This window comes from Chelonoidis abingdonii, chromosome 6 (genome assembly GCF_003597395.2).
Source record: "Chelonoidis abingdonii isolate Lonesome George chromosome 6, CheloAbing_2.0, whole genome shotgun sequence".
Lineage (NCBI taxonomy): Eukaryota > Metazoa > Chordata > Testudines > Testudinidae > Chelonoidis > Chelonoidis abingdonii.
The window spans coordinates 81,828,195-81,849,346 of NC_133774.1; the positions used below are offsets into that span (position 1 = coordinate 81,828,195).

Consider the following 21,152-nt stretch of genomic DNA (forward strand, 5'->3'; position numbering starts at 1 on the left):
CGCTGCTTTTTGTGCCCCAAATCTTGGGCGCCTAGGGCAACTGCGCCTAGCTTCGCTAAAATGGTTTGCAGCCTGGCCCTGCCCCTGCCAGGTGGCACCTACAGAACTTGTAGATTTTGAAAGATGATCACTTAAGATAGGGGCGCCCCCCCCCCCGGGGTCAGGGAGCCGGAGCTCCGGTGGACCTGCCGCAGGCATGCCTGTGGCAGCTCCGCCGGAGCCACGAGACGCGCGTGGGGGGCGGCGAAATGTCCCGGCGCCTAGGGCGTCAGAAATCCTAGCGCTGCCCTGCTGAGGGGTAGCATCAAATACGGAGACACTCTGCTGCCTAACTTCTAGTGTGCTTCCAACGTAGTGTGTTTACAAACTGAAGAATTAAGCCACACTTGCCACAGGGAAATGTTAGCTGTTTCCTTTGGTGAGTTGCTGCAAAGTACAGCACCTAGGGCAGAAGGGAGAAATTGCAGACGTTTTGGGCAAAATTTCTGAGCTGCATGTGTTTTCTTGTGAGAGTCCCAAATTGGCCTGCAATCATGTGTATTTAGGGCAACCAGATGTCCCAATTTTATAGGGACAGTCCTGATTTTTGGGTCTTTTTTTATATAGGCTTCTATTACTCCCCCACCCCATGTCCTGATTTTTCACATTTGCTGTCTGGTCACCCTATGCGTATTGGCAACACTGCTGCCAACACCACAAATGGAATGAATGAAGCAGGTCAGACCTTGCTCAGAGCTATTGCTTGCTTCAGGTTGCCTGCAGCCTCAGTGATGCAACATGGTGTTGGCTTAGGGCTTGTTGGCTGCACTGGAATTTTTTTAGCACAAGTGTGGGTGCATTGCGCACAGGGGTGATTATATTGGGTCAGCCACTTTCCAGCACAGCTAAACCCTCGTATTCTGTTCCTATTTGGAGGGGTATCACAAGAGCTCAAAATGGGGCTATTTTTTATATAAATGAATGCCTAGATTCTGAAGTACGATCCTGCAGCAAGGTGTGGATTCCTTGGCAAATTCCACGGCAGAATACATGGGGCCTCAAGAAGCAGGGATGTAAAAATATTCTACTCAGGTTACATTTTTACATAAACACAGCACTTTGAAAAGTGTCAGAAGTCAAATTAGAAGACCATGTTTGTATCACGGCCATGTGGCAGCCATTTTAAGGCTGCCTAGGATCCCTCTTAAATCTCCCTTTTCTCCTCCCCATAGTGTCAATGACAGTTCACTCCTGCAACCTCTGTCTTGAACTCTTCTCCCCTCGAGCTTGCTCATTCCCTCCTGCCATCTCCTATGGTGTTCTGAGTCAATTACCACCAAATACCACAGGCAAAGTACCTTTAAGGAAGAGTTCTGTATAGTTTAATTGGGATGAAACCTATAGGTCCCCTACAGACATTACTCTAAAAAAAAAATCCTATAAAAAGGTAATAGAATATGACACACACCCTACCACATGATAGTTAGATAAACAGTACTTACTAGTGTCCAAAAGAGGTAAATAGTGAAGAGTGCGACAGTGAGTGCAATGAGGCCAACAGCTTCTAGCCTACTACTAAAGTGCAGATGGTCCACTGCTCCCCGCAGACACAACCAGCCAGAGATGGTCGCCAGTGGAGTTATAAACAAGAAGCACACCATGTCTCCAAACAGAGTCCGTTTCTCATGCGGCGGACCTGGGTTTCTTAGCCACTGCAGAAGGGAATTGAAACAAAAGTAGTGTCAGTAAAATCTTGTTAGAATGGTATAGAAACATGGCTGTGGTAGCAACAGTTTGTATGGCATCTAGTTACCACATCTTGGAGAGGTAGATTTTAGTACAGCAATAGAAGAACCCTTTCCATCACTGTAATGTCTACACTACAGTGCTAGACGAGTGCAGTATTTCTAATGTAGATATACCCTTAATGTCCTAGCTGGGTCTATCTAATTTTCTAGTACAGACCCACCCTTTGTTGCTCAAGGCTGGGAAAAATCCACACCCTGGAGCCACACAGTTAAGCTGACCTAAATCCCCATATAGACAGCATTAATCATCAGAAGAATTCTAGCTACTGCTGTCTGGGAAGATGGCTCATCTATACCAATGGGAGAACCTCTCCTGTTGGTGTAGGTAGTGTCTGCACTAAAGCACAACATCTGTGCTGCTGTAGCATTTCAAAAGTAGACAAGCCTCTAATCTCAAGGTCACTTGAGCATTAAAATGTTGAGATGTCTTTTGTATAAAAGATATTCAAAATAAGAGCCTATAACTTTACATTAAAATAGTTCCAGATTGTTTTGGTTGCTTCTAGAAATGATTGATTATAATTCTCACCTTGTTCAATTTCCATGGATCCCTGTAATGAGAAACCATAAGGAGAATGCAAGGAACTAAAGGGAACAGGAGTGGGGGTTTTCCTTTTAAAGGTGCCTATCAAAAGATTTTTGCAAGAAGTGTTTGTTTAAAAGGTGACCTACAACGAGAGTTGCTGAGCATCTGCAACTCCCATTGGTCTCGATGGCACTGCAGATGTTCACCACCTAACCTCTCCAAATAAGGGCCTAAAATGGTAAAATCTTTTTATTTCAGCACTGTGTGGTCTAATAGTATGTCCACACTGCAGCTAGATACCTGTGGCTGGCCCATGCCAGTTGACTCAGGCTTGAGGGGCTCAGATTAATTGTGATGCAGATGTTTGGGTTTGGGCTGCAGCCTGAGCTCTGGGACCCTCCTACCTCACAGGGTTCTAGAGCCTGGGTTCCAGCCTGAATCTGTCTACAGTGAAATTAAACAGCCCCTTAGCCCTTAGCTGGCACAGGTCACTCGGGTTTTTAATTGCAGTATAGATATACCCCTAGAGTCTGCAATTAACCATGCTGTGAGGGGCATTCAACACACAATTTCAGATTCTGCTTCAGGTTAGGCCCTCCCTGCCCTAAGATGTAGCTGGCCAACTCACACTATGTGGTGATGGTGTTGGCATTGGCATGCACCATACTGGGACATTCCATCAAAGCAGGATGTGGCTGGCTGTGTTGCTGGCATTCGGAGAGGAGGCCTATCCTGAAGAAGCGGGGCGGCAGGGGCATACGCACACACTTTACACTGTTTTCTCTGTGCAGTGTAATTTTTGTAAGGTATAAAACACCTACACTTGAATTAACAATTGTATTTTATGTAAGTCAATTAACATGACTGAGAATTCAAGCGAAGACAAGCTCTATGGGGAAATTAGGAGAGTTAGTGAAGAAAAGACAGGGGATGTTGTGGTTTGCATATAGACTCACAGACTTTAAGGCCAGAAGGGTCATCTTGATCATTGAGTCAGATTTCCTGCACATTGCAGACCCCAGAACCTCACTCATCCCCTCCTCTACTAGACCCCTAACCTCTGGCTGAGTCAAATCATGGTTTAAAGACTTCAAGTTACAGAGAATCCACCATTTAAACCCGCAAGTGACCTGTGGCTCATACTGCAGAGGAAAGCAAACCCCCTCCCAGGGTCTCAGCCAATCTGACCTGAAGGAAAATTCCTTCAAAACCCCAAATATGGTAATCAACTAAACCCTAAGCATGTGGGAAAGACTCTCCACCCAGACACCTGGGAAAGAATTCTCTGTAATGACTCAGAGCCCTCCTTCCCCTAATGTCCCATCACTAGCCATTGGGAATATTTGCTGCTAGCAGTCGCAAATCAGCTACTGGACATGGCATTATAGAGAGTCTCACAATACCAATCCCTCCATAAACTTATCAAGCGCAGTCTTGAAGTCAGTTAGGGTTTTTGCCTCCGTATGTCAATGACACCCAGCTTTATGGCTCCATCTGGTTTGACCCAGCTGGTCCAGACTGACTGAATAGCAAAGATTGACTGAAACTGGGTATTGGATGAGGAGAATATGGAAAGGGCAATTATTAATTTAACAAGAACATTCTGGGGGCTATGTTACAAGCAGGTCTCATAGCATAAATGCTTTATATTTCAGAAGTTAGTTTTCAAATATGAACCCAAAATTGCAAATGTGTAATCCAGTGTATTGGTGGCATGAATTCAGTCACTGCGTGTTTCCTCCCAGCGCAGCACACCCTTGTTCCTAAATATGCTTCTGTTTAGAATCTAGTTTTCAGTCTTTTGTTCTGGAAACATGCACTGTCAACCTACTTTACAGCTGAAAAAAAATCAAGCCAGCAAATTCTTTCATGAAACTGAAACCTGCACAATGATCTAGCAAAGTGGTGAGTGGACTATTTGATCCTGAGGTATAGAGGTGCGAGCATGCTGTCAAAGACTGAGGCCATGTCTAGACTACGCGCCGTACCGGCGCATTACAATCGATTGCTCGGGGATCGATATATCGTGTCTGATCTAGACGGGATATATCGATCCCTGAGCGCACTTATATTGATTCCGGAACTCCACCAAACCCAACGGAGTTCCGGAATCGACATGGCGAGCTGTGGACATCGATCCCGCGCGGTGAAGACGGGTGAGTAAATCGATTTTAGATATTCGACTTCAGCTACGCTATTCTCGTAGCTGAAATTGCGTATCTAAAATCAATTTTACCGCGTAGTGTAGACCTGGCCTGAGAGATAGGGCCAGATGCTACTGTCAGTTCTGCACTGAGCACTTTTTTTTTTTTTTTTTTTGAAGTGTGCAAATTAAGATTCAGTAAGTCTCAATGGTTTCTACAGTAAATTAAGGATGGTAGATTTGGCCACCCTTGAAAAGGGAGAGATTCCACAGATTGTTTTAGCCAAAATATTTGTTTAGTTCAAAGAAATATTCACACTTTTATCTATAGATCGCAAAGTGGACATGTATTATCATCCCAAATTTACAGATGGGAAAACTAGGGCTTGTCTACATTGGCACTTTACAGGGCTGCAACTTTCTCACTCAGGGGTATGAAAAAACACTCCACTGAGCACTGCAAGTTTCAGTGCTGTAGAGTGCTAGTGTAGACAGTGCATCAGCACTCTGCCATGAATGCGGCAGTGCTTTAACGTTGGCAGTGTAGACTAGCCCTAAGTCACAGAGAGGCTAAATGACTTGCCTAAACCAACAGAATGAGTCAATGCAAACTCAGGAATAGAACACACAACCCAAACTCTGCCTGATGTGCAATCCAACATTAGATCACAACTCTACAAGAAATGAAAATCTTACAATTGTGTCTGGCAATTGACTTTAGAGAGTGCTCTGGTCACAAGAAAAAAAATTTTTCTCAGTGGCAATGTCACAGATTTAATGTAGGATAGCATTTCTCAAACTCGGGGTCCGCAAGCGTACTCCAGGTGGGTCTGTCAGCCCTGCTGATCAACTCATCTCCCTTCCTTCCTCCCTCCCTCCAAGCACTTCCAGCATGCTGCTGAACAGCTGTTCCCCAGCATGCAGAAGGCACGGGGAGGGAGGGGGATAGGGCAGGGGTGGACTGGGGGCAGGAAGAGGTGGGGTGGGGATGGGGGCTTGGGCTGAGTGGAGGGGGTTTAGGGGCTGCAAAAAAAATTAAGTCAAAATGGGGGTCCTTGGGTTGCTAAAGTTTGAGAACTGCTGATCTAGGATATGAGAATCAAACTTTTCCCCCCCTTCTTGTACATTCATATACTGGTAACAAAAGTTCAGCATAAACACAGAATTGGTGCCACTTCCCACAGCTCCCATTGGCTGGGAATGGCAAACCATGGCCACTGGGAGCTATGGGGCTCTGTGCCTGCAGACGCTGCAAGTAAACAAAACGTCCTGACCCACCAGTGGCTTACCCTGACAGGCTAGGAGCCAATGTTTTCCAACGCCTGCTATATTTTAAAAGTTGACGTGTCAAGAAACGTTCAAAAGTTTTGCTAGAATTATTTTAATGTAATCTAATGAAAAACCTGTTGTTATAACAACTGAACAATTACAGTCAATATTTAAAATCAGTAAATGGATATTTCAAACAAGTAACTTAGAACAATATCAGACTTTAAAAAGTCTTAAAATCCTTCAAAGTCTGAATCAGTCTCTGATTCACCAAACAGTTCATTAAACTGTACTTCAGTCACAGCTGCACCTGCATTGTCATCGTGGATGTCGGCAGTGTCGTCTTCAGACTCATATTCCTTCTCATCCTCAGCCTCTGTTGTGTCATCATCAGATATGGCATCATCTTCTGACCTGTCGAGTCCATTGCTGACACAGCATTTCCAAAATGATTTTTCTCTCATTTCCGATGGAATGGACACCCAGGCATTCTTGACCCACTGGGCGACCAGACTGATTTCGAGCTTCATAAGATTCCCGCCTTTTGTCAACTTTGCCATACTTTAGCACATTCATTCAGACCACATTTTGCATAGCCTGTCTTTAAAGGATTTGTTCAGGCAGACATCAAGCGGTTGTAGAACTGAAATTAAGCCTCCAGGTATTACAGCCAAAGTAGTTTTCATATTTTTGGCCACATTTTTCACCTCATCTGTCTTATGTGCCCTGAACATGTCTCAGATGAGCATAGCCAGTTTCTTGAAAAGTGCTTCTGGTCTCTTATTCTACACTTTTTCCAGCCATTCAATAGTCCCACTTTCATCCATCCATCCCTTTTCGTGTGCACGTATGATAACAGCAGCAGGAAATGTCATGTTTTTAGGCAAGGTTTTTCTTTTAAAAAACAACAACAGGAGGAAGCTTTGATCCATTTGCCAAACACGATAAAACCACCGTAAAATGGATTTTTTCTTGGCCAGCGGTTTTAATTAAAACTGCATTTTCACCAACACCAGTTACCATTCTGTTGCTCGGAGATCGAATGTCATCAGTGTTTCGTCCATATTTCCTATTTGTGACAGTTCAAATGCATATTCCTTTTGATATTTTATAATAAACCTTTGGAAAGGCTCGATTTTTTCTTCCAGATCTCTCAGCAGCTTTTGCGCTATCTTTGTTCACTGACGAAGACAGAGACCATGATGGTTAATGAAGCAAGTACACCAATCCGCTGATGCAACAAACACCGACGGCTTTACTGACTTGTATTTGTCGTCCTTCGACATTTGCAGAGCACGCAAATGAATGCGTTCTAGTGACATTCAACAACCCAATTATCGAGATCTTTCTCCAGGTCAGGAAATGAAGCAGACCTCGCTGGACATTTTTTTCTTGCTTCCTGGCATGTCTTTTAGTGGTGGTTTATTTTTTTGCCATTCTCTTACTTGCTTCTCATTGATACAGAATTCACAACCAGCGGCGCAATTATTGTTTGCTTCTACATATTCAACAACTTTAAGTTTCAATGCTGTGTGATAAGCAGATAGTTTTCTTTTGATTTCACCATTGTTCATTTTAAATACGAGTATGAAAATAGATTATTATTATAGTTATAGATTTTGTAGGACTTTATATAGGAATGTCACCTGCTTTATCACTGTCAAATTATTTTGTTCTTTGTTTAATTTCAAAGCAGCACTGTAGATTGGCATGTCTGTGGCGATAATAGGCTATTTAAATTTTATTAGAGATTCTATCAATTCTGTGCGTTATATTTTCATATTGGCTCGAGACTTACGAGGTCCATTTGTAGACATGCATGAAGAGATCAAAATATACAGTAGCGGATGGACACCAGTGCTATAGTACTATCGTTCACTATATTTGTCTGATTGGCTTGTAAGGTTAGCATTTTGTGAACTGCATGGGTCAAATGTCATGCAGATCTGCAGCACTGTTCTTTTAGTATTCATTTCAAGCCAATCTAGTCCACTAAACAAAGCCTTTGCAACTTTAAAAGGCTGCAGTATTGAGATTGATAAACAGGATGACAAACTTTGGCTCCTGGCCCATTAGGGTAAGCCACTGGTGGGTTGGGACGTTTTGTTTACCTGGAGCGTCCGCGGGCATGGAGCTTCTCAGCTCCCTGTGGTCATGGTTCACTGTTTCCAGCCACTTCCCGCAGCTCCCAGTGGCTGGGAATGGCGAACCATGGCCACAGGGAGCTGAGGGGCTCCATGCCTGCAGTTACTCCAGGTAAACAAAATGACAGTGTATTAGATATTCAATTCAATTATTCCATAGAGTTTAAAATCATAAAATTTTGGTGTAGACCCATTTATAAACCGATCCCCACTCTTTGATGCTTCACTTTTTTAACAAAAATATTTGGCTTAGGAACAAGTATATATGGTATTTTTTTCTTTTTTTTAGAAGGGATCTAAAGCCTCATGCTTTAGATCCTATGCCAACCACTAACTGACAAGATTTAGGAAGACATCTTGCTATGGGAAGGTTATTTAATAATGGCCTACTTCAGGATTTCTTGTACCTTCCTATAAAATATCTGGTACTGGCCAGTCTCAGAGACAGGATACCGGATTAGACAGACCATCACTCTATTACGCTATTGCAGCACCTATAGTCTCATGCCCCCAGTTACACATGTAAAAGCTCTTACGCAGCATAGGTGTAAGTGACTGCCATGTAGTAATCAATTCTGCTGATGCACAAGAAGGACCAGAATCCAACCCACTCTCTCATCTCCACAGTGCAAACAGGAGCAAACAGTAGTAAATATTTATATACCATCAGTAGGCACACTCACTGACGAACAGCCAGGGATCTGCTGTGTAAGAATGTGCCATTTTTCCAGAGTTACTTTTCAAAGCAGAATTGAATTTTAAGCTGTCATCTACCTTAGATAGATTAAACTGAACTCTTGGTCTTCCTCAAAGCTGTTCAATTAACATAGATTTGACTTCATGTGACTCCACATATTTCAAGTAATTTAAAGATCCAAATATAAACTCCAGCACTGACGAATCTGTGGATTTGTGACACTCCTGGAAGACTTTATGTTTACAAGCCAATTAATGGCTTACAATGAGACAAATCTCTGACCAGCATAATTTTGCTCCAAAACCATCCTTGGTATTTAAAAGGAAAACCTCACACATGCACAGCTAACAATTTGAAATTTCCAAAGATCCCTTTTCAACATAAATATACTGAGAAATAATTTGACCTCATCAAATAATTTGAAACTTCAGACTCCTGAGATGAATAAATGAGCAAAGTTTCCTCTTAATTGGTTTACTTCATCATTGTGACAGGTTGCATCACAGAAACCCTCTTGGGAGCTGTTCCCCAATGTGCCAAGACTACTTCTACCTCTGTCTTCCCTGCCAGCTCGGGGTCCCAGCATCCTGTCTTGCTGAGCCAGACACTCCCGTCTGCTCCAACGAAGACCCAAGGTCTGAATTACTTGCCCCAAAGCTGCAGGTTTACCTGAAAACAGCTCACAGAAGTGTGCTTGTCTTTAACACTCAGATGCCCAACTCCCAATGGGGTCTAAACCCAAATAAATCCATTTTACCCTGTATAAAGCTTATGCAGGGTAAACTCATAAGTTGTTCGCCCTCTATAACACTGATAGAGAGATATGCACAGCTGTTTGCTCCCCAAGTATTAATACATATTCTGAGTTAAATAAGTAAAAAGTGATTTTATTAAACACAAAGTAGGATTTAATTGTTCCAAGTAGTAACAGACAAAACAAAGTAAGTTACCAAGCAAAATAAAACAAAATGCACAAATGTATGTCTAATCAAACTGAAGACAGATAATCTCACCCTCAGAGATACTTCAGTAAGTTTTTTCCTCAGACTGGACACTTTCCAGGCCTAGGCACAATTCTTTCCCCTGGTACAGCTCTTGTTCCAGCTCAGGTGGTAGTTAGGGGATTCTTCATGATGGCTCCTCTCTCCGCTTTGTTCTCTTCCACCTCTTTATATATCTTTTGCATAAGGCTGGAATCCTTTGTCCCTCTCTGGGTTTCCACCCCCTCCTTCTCAATAGAAAGACACCAGGTTGAAGATGGATTCCAGTTCAGGTGACATGATCACATGTCACTGCAAGACTTCATTGCCCACTTGTCAGCACGCACATATACAGGAAGACTTACAGGTAAAACACAGCCATCTGCAGACAATTGTCCTGGTTAATGGGAGTCATCAAGATTCCAAACCACCATTAATGGCCCACACTATGCATAATTACAATAGGCCCTCAGAGTTATATTTCATATTCCTAGTTTCAGATACAAGAGTGGTACATTTATACAAATAGGATGATCACATTCAGTAGATTATAAGCTTTGTAATGATACCTTACAAGAGACCTATTTACATTATATTCACTCATTAGCATATTTTTATAAAACCATATAGACTGCAACATCACAATCATGTCTGAGCAAACATCACAAAACGCAGAACTGTGTTCCTGAAATGTCAGATTGGGCTTGAGGAATTTTGTGGTATGTGTCATGAGCTTGAAGTCCTATACTTAGGAAAAGGAAATCAGCAGAAACTGGAGACATATCTGGAAGCAGCATTTTAGGCATACTTTGGTGAGGGGGCGGGCAACAGCAAGCTAAATAAATACCAGCTGCCAGTAGAAAGAGCATTGGTAGTAGCATCTCCAGAGTTAAGACCCCCAATGGGCAAACATTTACTCACATGCTTAACTTCAATTAGATGACGCACTTGCTAAAGTTAATTACATGCCTAAGTGTTTTCAGGATCAGGGCCTAAAGCTGCAGTCAGCTTCCATTATGAAGCTCTATTTTGGTTCTCCTATAACTTTGGCTTGGAATATTGCCAGACTTACTCTGGAAGCAAAGATGATCCTACAACCTTTGAGGAAAATTCACCAAGCTGAGTTACAGGTACTTAAATGTTTATTAGAGAATATTTAAATAAAGATGAAACACAGAGTTTGATGCGTCAGTTATTAGTCATCGGGGGTAACATACAGAGTATAGGGGACGCTGGTATTTGGTTATTGGTTAGCATATAATATATACAGTCTGTAATGTCCCCAATGCGGGGTGTACGGTGGGTGGGGTCAAGATACAGTATGGGAGCAGTGGAGGTACATCACTCATCTAATGGGTTACACATAGCCATGATTAGAGTAAGCGGGCCGGGTAATGGGGACAGGGTGACCGTCACGTGGTGGAATCCAGATCGGTGGGTTCAGGACTCAGGGGATATAGTTTAGTAGGGGGGTTGTAAGGGTTTCCCCCTCCCCTCCGTGGGGGCGTGAAGCCACATCGGCTCACTCCTGGTATTGGCGGTGGCTTGCTTTTTTTTCCTGAAATGTGTTCCCCTTCAGCTAAAAAGTAGCTCATGCTCCTTGAAAGCTGAGACACCATCTATACTTGTAGAAAGCAGATTGCAATCAGGCAAAGTTAACAATTTTTTGTTGTAGTTAGTCCCTTCTTTTGTCAAGGTAAATGGGAAGGGTTTTGCCTTTAATGTAAAGATTGACACTACGTAGATCTGTGAACATGTTAATCTCAATGGGATTGTTTCACTTTAGGACGTGTGTTGGTGACAACTAACAGGTTCCTTTAGTGCAGTTAACAGAGGGCCTGTGCTTCTGGAGGTAGAGGGTAAGAGTTTAAGGCTTTGCAGCTGTATGTAGTTTTATTATGGCAAAGCAATAGTCTCTTCAAATATAAGTCTGCAACTATACTTCTGTTATAAGTCTGTGCTTCAGTCTAAATCCAACACCCCCCCCCCCCGCTCCCAGTTTAAAAAACCTCATGCGTTCATATTTTTAGGTTTGTCTTATTCCCAGTGAGAATGTTTTCTGTGTATTTGGAGGGAGCTGAGTAAGAACACTGTGGAGTTACAAGACAATGTGATCACTACAATGTTTTCTTTTGGAAATATTTGCAAAGTGTCAGTTTATTTGTGCATATCTGCCCAGTTAATTACAGCACAAAAACTGACACATTGGTAAATTCTGACATTGGCTCAAGCAGGAGGCAGTTTTAAGAGAAGGAAGAATAATATATTTATGAAACTGCTTTTTATGTGAAAACTGGACTGGATTATGTGTAGATGAAGTTGATGGAGACTAACCAAGGCAATAGAGCATATTTTCTTTGCTGAACTGTGAACAAACCACGGCTACTTCTCTAAAGGGGAAACAAACGCCATTTGCATTTCTTCTCCATTGTTGAGAATTTTTTTTATTACGTGGGCAGTGTAACAGCTGATGTCCTTTACTCTCAGTTTCATTTCTTTTAACGCCTGAGCCTTGTAAATGACAAATAGTTAACTACACTGCCCAGCTCCACTTCTGCTATGAGCTTCACATGGGCAGCCCATTGTGCCTGTGTTGAGCTCATTGCAAGCTCTGGACCTTAATAACCTTGTTTTTTTAAAAAATAAAATCATTTTCCTTTTGGAGTATATAAACGGATAACATGCAGAGCTAGTAGTATCACTCTACATAGCCCTAGTGTGTATACACCTGGAATGATATGCCTGTTTAGGAACCACATGAGAGAGGAAAAACACAAAGAACAGGAACAAATTTGATACAAGGATCAGTTCACAGGAATCCTGCATGAAGAGAGATTGAGGGAGCTATATGTATAGAATTTAGAAACTACTTAGAAGGAACATGATCATAGTCTATCAAATACCATCAAAGTAACTATTGATGAAGAAAGGGAATTACTTGTGGCCTCCGTAGACAAATGGAGCAATGGCTTGAAGTGAAAGGTTTGTGCTAGAAAAAATACTCTTTATAGTAAGAGCAACTGAGAAGTGCTCTAGCCTACCAAGGGAGCAGGTTGAAGCATCTTGGTCAATGCAGAGCCTGACCTTTTGAAATGGAAGTTTTATCAGGGACTTCAATGGCAGCCGACCCTATGATTGTATGTAAGTAACTACGCTCTGCAGCTGCAATGCCACAAGGTATTAGTGTCGTGGCACAGCTTAAAAGCTGACATGCAACTCACTCTGCCAACATACAGCACTATAAAATCTCAGGTGTGTTCTATATCCTGGTCCCGAGTTACGAAATTTGTGTTTAGAAGCATTGTAATGATAGAATAGGGAAAACAACAGTGGGTTACTCAATAGCTGCATAAAATCTATGCAGCTTCTTCCAGCCCCAAGAAAACAATATTGTCTTCCCTAATTTGCTGCTGTAAGCAGTCTTCTTATTCTCCACTCTTGGTTCATATCTGAGGTGACAATTGTAGTAAATAAAACATTTCAAACCATATCTGGGGAAAAACCTCTTTGATTACTTTGTTGGAACCACTGTCTTTTGGCATAAGCAAAAATACAGTTTGGATACTGCTATTCCTAGCTAGGAAAACAGAAGTAAGCACATGGGCTAGAGTTCCCAAGAATCATGTTTTGTGTTTCAAACTCAGACCGTGACAGACTAAATGGGATGCATCTAGCTCCACATCTGTGTATGGAGCCAGCTAACAGATGAACTCTCTGTGTTATGCAAGTATGATCTGTAAACTCAGATCTATAGAAACTAGTGGGGATAGCTGGATAGGAGTTGGGCAACCATCAGAGACAATACAGCTGTCACCTTCAGCACTTCTTTTTATTCCCTAGCAAAAGGAAACATCTGGCCCCATGTGATAGGGTAGTAGCAAACACTGTTTTGGACACTTGCAGTGTCCCATTTGCAATCTAGGTTTTAACTGGAGAATCATAACAACTGGAGAAAACATTAACATAATTTCAAACACAAGGAGTTGTGCCTTTGAAAGCCCACTGTCTTCCAGCTCAATCCCTAATCCTTAAAGAGAAGCTGCAATCTCTTCTATAGGAGTTGTTTTCTCTGTGATTGCCTGGTTGGGACTAAATGCCCCAGTGTGAGTTGCTTCTTACAGGAACATTTCCCAGCATTCATTTCTAGTAGTTGTATCTCCCAAATTTAAAAGGCCAAGCAACTGTAACCTTAAGGGTCGCATTTTGCATCTCCCTCTCTGGTAAGTGTTCTGAGCCGTCCCCCAACCCTAGCTTTTCCTGTCTCTCTCATTCATATCCTACACCCAAGTACTACAAGAGAGCCAAAAAGGGGTTGAGGAAAGTCAGAAGAGAAAAATTCTGTAACAACAGACTTCTGTAACTAATACGAGAGTTATTTTCTGTTGTTCCAAGTTGCCTGAGCCTCTGACTTGTTTAAGATTTATCTAGATTACTCCCCATTGAGAGTGACTAGTAAATGGTATACACACAACTTAGAGATGTGGGGGAAAAAAAAAGTTAGGACGCTGAAATGTTTGTCACCTTAGCAGTAAATGAAAGCTGTATGTTGAGCTAGATTTCTCTTAATAATACTCCTTATAAATTAAACATGCACCTTAAATTAAGACCACTGAAACTGCAATGCTGCTCAAAAATAAGCCTAAGGGTCCATTCCTGCAGATGGGGATGACTGGGACATAAAATCACCCTACCACACCCTTTTTCCTCTGTCATCTCTCTGTGGCAGAGAAGTCTGGCGGGAAGGAAGGTGACAAAGCTGTTACAATGGTACTGTACCTCAGAATTCCTCTTGAAATAAAAAGAATGAGACGTGTCCAAAGCACCAGGTTACAGCTGCTTTACACTGCCTGTGTGGATTCAAGAATCAGGCCCCTGGAGTGGAATCCTGGTCCCACTGAAATCAAACGCAAAATTTCAATTGAGTTCACTGAGCCAGGATTTCAACCCAAGCAGCCTCTCACAGTTACTTAGTGCAGGTTAATCAGGGTTAGCTGTTATACTTCTCTTTGCTTCTTAGCACACTAGGGTATGGCTACACTTGGAATTTCAAAGCGCTGCCGTGTGAGTGTGGTCGGAGCAGCAGCGCTGGGAGAGAGCTCTCCCAGCGCTGCATGTAAACCACATCCTTTACAGGTGTAGCGTGCAGCGCTGGGAGCCGCACTCCCAGTGCTGCCGCCCTGATTACACTGACACTTTACAGCGCTGTATCTTGCAGCCCTCAGGGGGGGTGTTTTTTCACACCGCTGAGCATGAAAGTTGCAGCGCTGTAAAGTGTGAGTGTAGCCATACCCTCAATCTCTGTTTCAAGCAAATACACTAGTTGTCCATGATCATTTTTTCTCTTGTCAGTTCTTTGTGCTCCCTTTCCTTCTCTTTGAAAGGAGTTCAAATAATCTTGCAGCACATCCTTTATCCCTTTAGAACTATGTAATGAAGTTATCTGCTCTCTTGCCCTAATGCTCTGTTGCCAGATACAGGTTCTTCGACTTTTCAGAATGAATTGAATGCTGCTTGTTGTTGACCATGCAGTTGAAATGTTTTCCTTCTGGTCTTGAGAGTTATCCTCTTGCTAACTTTGTTAAACAATTCCTGGTGTTCCTCTGTTCCAAAAACTGAATACTAACCTTCTGCTTCATCGAGCAGCAGAGAGATAAAATGCACAGAAAGAACCCCAAAGGATAAAAAGAGAGCAAGGCTCAAAGCCCTGCACAGAAAGTCAATTCACATTTCAGCGCAAAGCTTCTAAAAGTTTTTAATTATTATTCAAACTCATCTTAATCCTTTCAAGCCCAGAGCTAGTTTTTTCCTATCACAAGTCCCACTGCTAACGATGGGCTGGCAGAGAATAAGAAGTTCACATCTATCCAATATTACTATGCTAATGTTATCTTTACTTGATTCTTCACTAAACCACACTGTTTACTTATGTTTCATTTTTTTTTAAATTAACCAATTAATACATCTCTAAAGTGCTATTTCAGTTGGGCTCATTTAAAATATGGTAACAGTTTTCTAAGTCCACAGTCTAAATGTAGTGTAAATTTAAATTCAAGAGGGAACGTAGCAAATAGAACTGTAAATCAGAATACATCATTATCTGAATTTCTGTTGTTAAGATGAGACATACTTTGACTAGCCTATTTTCCAGGGCTTTAAAGGCAATGCTACTCAGATCCATATGGTGCACACAAAATGCTTTTAAATTTCCAGTCTCCCCATGTTTATGCACTAATGTATCTGCTTTCCTTGCACCCTCCTACTGTATTTGGATGCATTTTCAGTATTTTATCTATTGCTGTTGCCATGGTGGGCATTAAACTGACACAAGAGGAAAAAGATGACATTACATATCCTTAGCGGAACATAGCTGGAGCTTGACTGAGCAGAATCTCAATGCATTATACTTTTTGTTTAAATACAGGTAACAATCTGTTTGAGGTGGCTCCCTGTATTATCTTCTAAACTCAGCCTTTCTTTGGACGAAGGCTTCACTATCATAACATTGTAATAGCTGGGTGTAAAGAATGCTAGCTCTTTGAACAGATGTCTGTGCCCAGGGTGCTCCCTTGAATTATTAGCTGTCTCTGTGCTGATGGAAATACAGCATTGACTATTATGTAGGCAGGAAAAAAGTGCATGAAGTAAGGGGAAAATACTACATGGGTCTGATTTAAGTATTAGAAAGTGTTAAGCTAAGTCCTGGATGTTCTACAGAGCAACAGATAAAAGGGCACAGGCATAGTGTGCTTGTCTAGTGAGCTGTAATTTAAAAAGGTACAAAGAGGTTTCAGCGTAGCAAGATGAACTCTGCAGTGCTGCTGTATAGCGGTACATAAAACGTGCTGGGTCTTCGGCACTCTTTAAAAAGTTTTCTGTATGATAAAACAAAAGCACCTTAAAAATACTTGTCCATCAGGTGACTTACTGTTTATCTTACTATTTTTATAACTGAAATATGTGAAAACAGGTCCCAGTTTCAATTTGGCTAAAACCTTCACAGTCTGTAGAGAACAAATTCCTTTTAAATTGTTCATACAATTCTTATCAAGCAGCTGGGTCTGTTAAAGGAAAAAGAAATGAGGAAATCTAATCTCTCTCACCATGAAAAATACTCCCATGCCTTTTTGATCCCAAAGGAAGATCAAAACATCGTGTGAAGATTTTCTTCTAAATTTTCTGTTTTCCAAATCTTATTTCTTAATAACTTATTGCACATTTCAGCTGACCCTATGGCTCTCTTCTAAATTTACTGTTCAACAAGCTAAGAGAGTCAAGCATAGAGCAGGAAATGGGGAGGCAGCACATATGTTAAAATCCCTACTGGGTAGGAAACCATGTGACTAGGGCATTCACCTGAGGTGGCCAATCCCTGTTCAAATCCCTTTTCTTCCTTAGGAGTAATGGGGACTTGAACCAGATTCTGAGTGAGTATCCTAATTCACTTGGCTGAAGGTTATGAGAGGGTCTTTTGCCCTGGCTGCTTTGTGTGAACTCTCCTGAGGGGCCTGATCCAATAGGTGTGCTTAGAGGCGGCCAACCAGATTAGGCTCCCACACGTGCCTTAGGTGGCCAAACACCTACCTTCCCTAGTTTGTGAATTGTTCTGGGGCTTATGCCGTAGATAAGCACCCAGGCGTTTAGAGCAAGGCAACAGTGAGCCCAGAGACAGGGGTAGATTGGGGGTGGGGCCTGAGGCAGAGCCGGGGGTCTAGTACTCCCTGGCACATAGGAAAGTCAGGGCTTGTGGCACCAAGTGAATTTAGGGACCTATGTGGGTAGGTGGCTGCCAAGCAGGAGTTCTGCAGATCACAGTGGTACCTACAAGTAGAACTCAGGCACCTAAGGATCTTTGAGGATCGCACCCTAAGTAAATTTACTTTTGCTTTTGTTCTATTAGATCAAGGGTGGGCAAACTTTTTGGGCTGAGGGCCACATCTGGGTGGGGAAATTGTATGCAAGGCTGGGGCAGGGGGTTGGGTGCAGGAGGGAGTACGGTGTGCAGAAAGGGGCTCAGGACAAGGGATTGGGGCAGAGGAGAGGTGCAGGGTGTATGAGGGGGCTGAGGGCAGGGATTTGCGGTGCAGAGTAGAGGAAGGGGCTCAGAGCAGGGGTGCAGGAGGGGTGCACGGTACAGGCAGGGGGCTTAAGGCAGAGAGCTGGGGAGTGGGGTGCAGGAAGGGTTTGGGCTCTGGGGTGGCAGTGGCACACACTGGGGCCAGGGTAGGCTCCCTGCATGCCTGCCATGTCCCCAGCCCCACACCACTCCAGGAAGCGCTGCAGCCCTTGAGGGAGTGGGGACGTAGGGCTCCGCATGCACTGTCCTTGCCGTGCCTCCAGGTACCTCCCCTGAAGCTTCCATTGGCTGTGGTTCCCCATTCCTGACCAGTGGGAGCTGCTGGGGGTGGTGCCTGGAGGCAAGGGCTCGGAGGCTGTGAGGATGTTGGGCCGGCCGCTGCTGAGAATGGCGTGTGGCCTGTGGCACCACGGGGGACAATCTCGTAGTTTGCCCACCCCCTCATTTGAGATCCCTCCAGTTGGTCACAAAGTACATCAGATCCACACACCAACTATCACATAATGGATTTCTTCCATGTCCAGAGTAATACTAGAGTTTCAGCATCTTAAATCTGACAAAAGCAGCAGAGAATCCTGTGGCACCTTATAGACTAACAGACGTTTTGGAGCATGAGCTTTCGTGGGTGAATACCCACTTCGTCGTGGGTGAATACCCACTACATGCATCTGACGAAGTGGGTATTCACCCACGAAAGCTCATGCTCCAAAACGTCTGTTAGTCTATAAGGTGCCACAGGATTCTCTGCTGCTTTTACAGATCCAGACTAACACGGCTACCCCTCTGATACTTAAACCTGACAGTGTCTGGTATCAGCTGTAGCATGGCTCTTACTTTTCACTGTGAGAAGAAATGTTTTTCAAGGTGAAGCCAATCCATCTTCTGACAAACGAGGGAATTTTTTTTTTTTTTAAGAAAAAAAATTACTAACAATACTGAAAAATATAGTGAATCCTGTTCTGATAACATCATTAAAATGCAGAGGAATATTCTGGTGCTAGAATAATAAAGTGCCCAGGGAAGCAATCTGGTGGAATGAGCAGCCAAACTGCTTGTTGCTCAGTTCTTCTCTATGGTGTTGAGATCTTGAGTGGTCTTCAAGTGTGTGAAACTTTCAGCTCAGGCAAGCTAAATATCTGTTTGTTTTTGTTAAACCATTTTCCTTCCATGGTTAAGCAGTATAACAGGCAGTGCTCAAATTGGGAGTGGGATGAATAAGGAGGATATAATCCAGGCCCTTTTCTTAGCTTCTTTCTAAGAAAATGGTTTAACATTTCTTCTAGTGGGAAGAAGATTCAGTTTTTCTTTATGGAAAAATCGTTAGGTTAGATTAGGTATGTGCACTGTTTTCAAGAAGCAATATATTAAACTTTCAAGTTTTAGGTTATATTCATGATAAAGATATGAATAGAAAATAAAGGTAACTTGTGATATTTTCTATTTGGATTTGTCCTTTTGCTCAAAATCCACACATTTTCCCTTTTTATTACTTTGTTTCTTCCAATTTTAATTCATAGGATTTTACATCAAAAAAGTGGTTTGAGCTTAAATGAGGATTTAAACTGTTTTTAAAAATGGTGCATTCATTATGCTCTTTCCTTCACGTCACTGTTGATCACCCTATAAAAACTTTGGGGAGGTGGTTGTTAAGGATCAAATAAACATTGCATAGTAAAAAGTAAAATGGTAACTAGCAACATGTACTGTTTTGAAATGTGCTTGGACTGGATTCTTAGTTCTCCTTTAACTGAGAAACCAAAGACTTTTTTTTCTCTCTCTCTCTAACAAAAAGTAACGAGAGAGAGAGAGGGGTCACTTCAGCATGGAAGATTGAACAGCTACCCTCCTCCAGCTTTGAAAGAGTTAGATTTCACTCTCAAGTTGTGCCATCATCATTAACTCTGAAAAATGTCACGTTCCATTTGTACAAAGAAAATTTCATGAGCAGTCATTGTGAGAACAAAATTGAAACAGGCTGGACCCTAAAATCTAGCTGTTTATTTCACAGGTCTCAAGGTCATTCATCTTGTTCCTTAGGAGGCAAATTCACAATGGTAGGGACCTCAAACCACAAACAGATCTATTTTGTTGCACCTTGCTTGATTCAGGATCAGAGTGGGTTGATAAGAAAATATCACCTTTATTGAGTATAGCCCAATTATAATGATCTTGCTGTTTAGTCATTGTTAGCCTGGGAACATCCAAAATCAGCATTTCTCAAACTCTGAGGCTTGAGTCTCGTTCAGTTGCTCAGACAAGCCACTGGAAAACAGGGGATAGGATTGAGCCAGAGAAAAGGATTTCCTCCCCCTCCCATTATAACTTGACAAAACCATCGCTCCTAGTATTCAGTACTGAACATGTACAACGTAGCAGAAGATCTTTATTTGCTGAACCCAAGAAAGACTAAAGAAGCTGCTGTGTCCTCATGTTTAAAACTGGTCCGACACAAAGCATCACTGGTAGTCCCTGGAGAAGATCTCCCACTCCCACCCAGTTGGCCCGATGTAGTTTTTTTCCAACAGATAAATGATGGGATTGGTGGATGCAGAATCCACCTCCTGCTGCTTATGAATTAGATGAAAACAAGAATTTGTTTCCATTTATATTGTCAGTTTTTCCATGTAAACATACAGTACCAATCCAAAATCAGCACCACACAAAGCACGTACAGCACTTGATCGAATCTCTGTGTCCCCAACCACATGAAATAAGATGTTTCTCATTATTCTCATAAAGAACTCAAAGCCTCTGCAGCTTCACTCAAGCAAAAGAATTTTGGGAGGTGGGGGCAGAAGTGCAAGAACAACAAAACCTTCATTTTGAAGCAATTCAGTTTTAATTACAAAAGGGATTCAAATTTCACAATATTTTAGAAGTCAAAATAAGGGAGAAGCAAGCTTATCAGCCACATTAAACCCATATCTTGACTGCTTTTTAACACAAGACCAGGCAATTTTGTATGTTAATTAAAGCAACTGCAGTGGGCAATAGCCACATTTTAACTGACAAAGGGGAAACGATTGCCCAATATTACTCTGTAGTCTGGTGCACAGGCAAGGAGAGGCAAAGGGGTCACCTGAGAAGTGCTAAAATGTAAAACCTCCAACAAGAACAATTCCTTTCTAGGTGCTAAAAACAGAAGCCAGATTTTGGGGGGCAGGAAGTGTGTTAATTAATTCCTGACCTCTATTCAATATCCCAAGTAATATTTGTCTCATATTCCATAGATTTTTGTCAGTTTTCTAGATGGCTCTCTCCCAGCCTAGCCAAAATGATATACTCTGAATTTTCTACTTGAGACAAACTGTTCACAAGATGATGTTCGTTTAGATGTTTACAGTGAAGCAAAACCATCAATTTCATTCTTCTCACTCAAGCTGATTGCTTCAAAATGAAGGTTTTGTTATTCCTGCACTGCTGCTGCCCTCACCTCCCAGTGTCCGAAATTCACAGCCTCTCTTTTGCTTCAGTGAAGCTGCAAAGGCTTTGTGGCCTTGGTGTAAAACATACATCACTTGCTCATTAAAAC

At 42.3% G+C, this 21,152-nt stretch overlaps 1 protein-coding gene across 3 annotated transcripts in view; it reads right to left on the reverse strand.

The window, feature by feature from the left end:
• The window catches only part of MARCHF3 (membrane associated ring-CH-type finger 3), a 127,091-nt gene that overhangs the window by 11,076 nt on the left and 94,863 nt on the right, over window positions 1-21,152 (reverse strand). For all 3 annotated transcript variants that reach the window (XM_032798560.2, XM_032798558.2, XM_032798559.2), the window contains one exon: window positions 1,482-1,691. In XM_032798560.2, coding sequence (XP_032654451.1) covers window positions 1,482-1,691 — 210 coding nt within the window. The remainder of the gene's footprint in view (window positions 1-1,481; window positions 1,692-21,152) is intronic.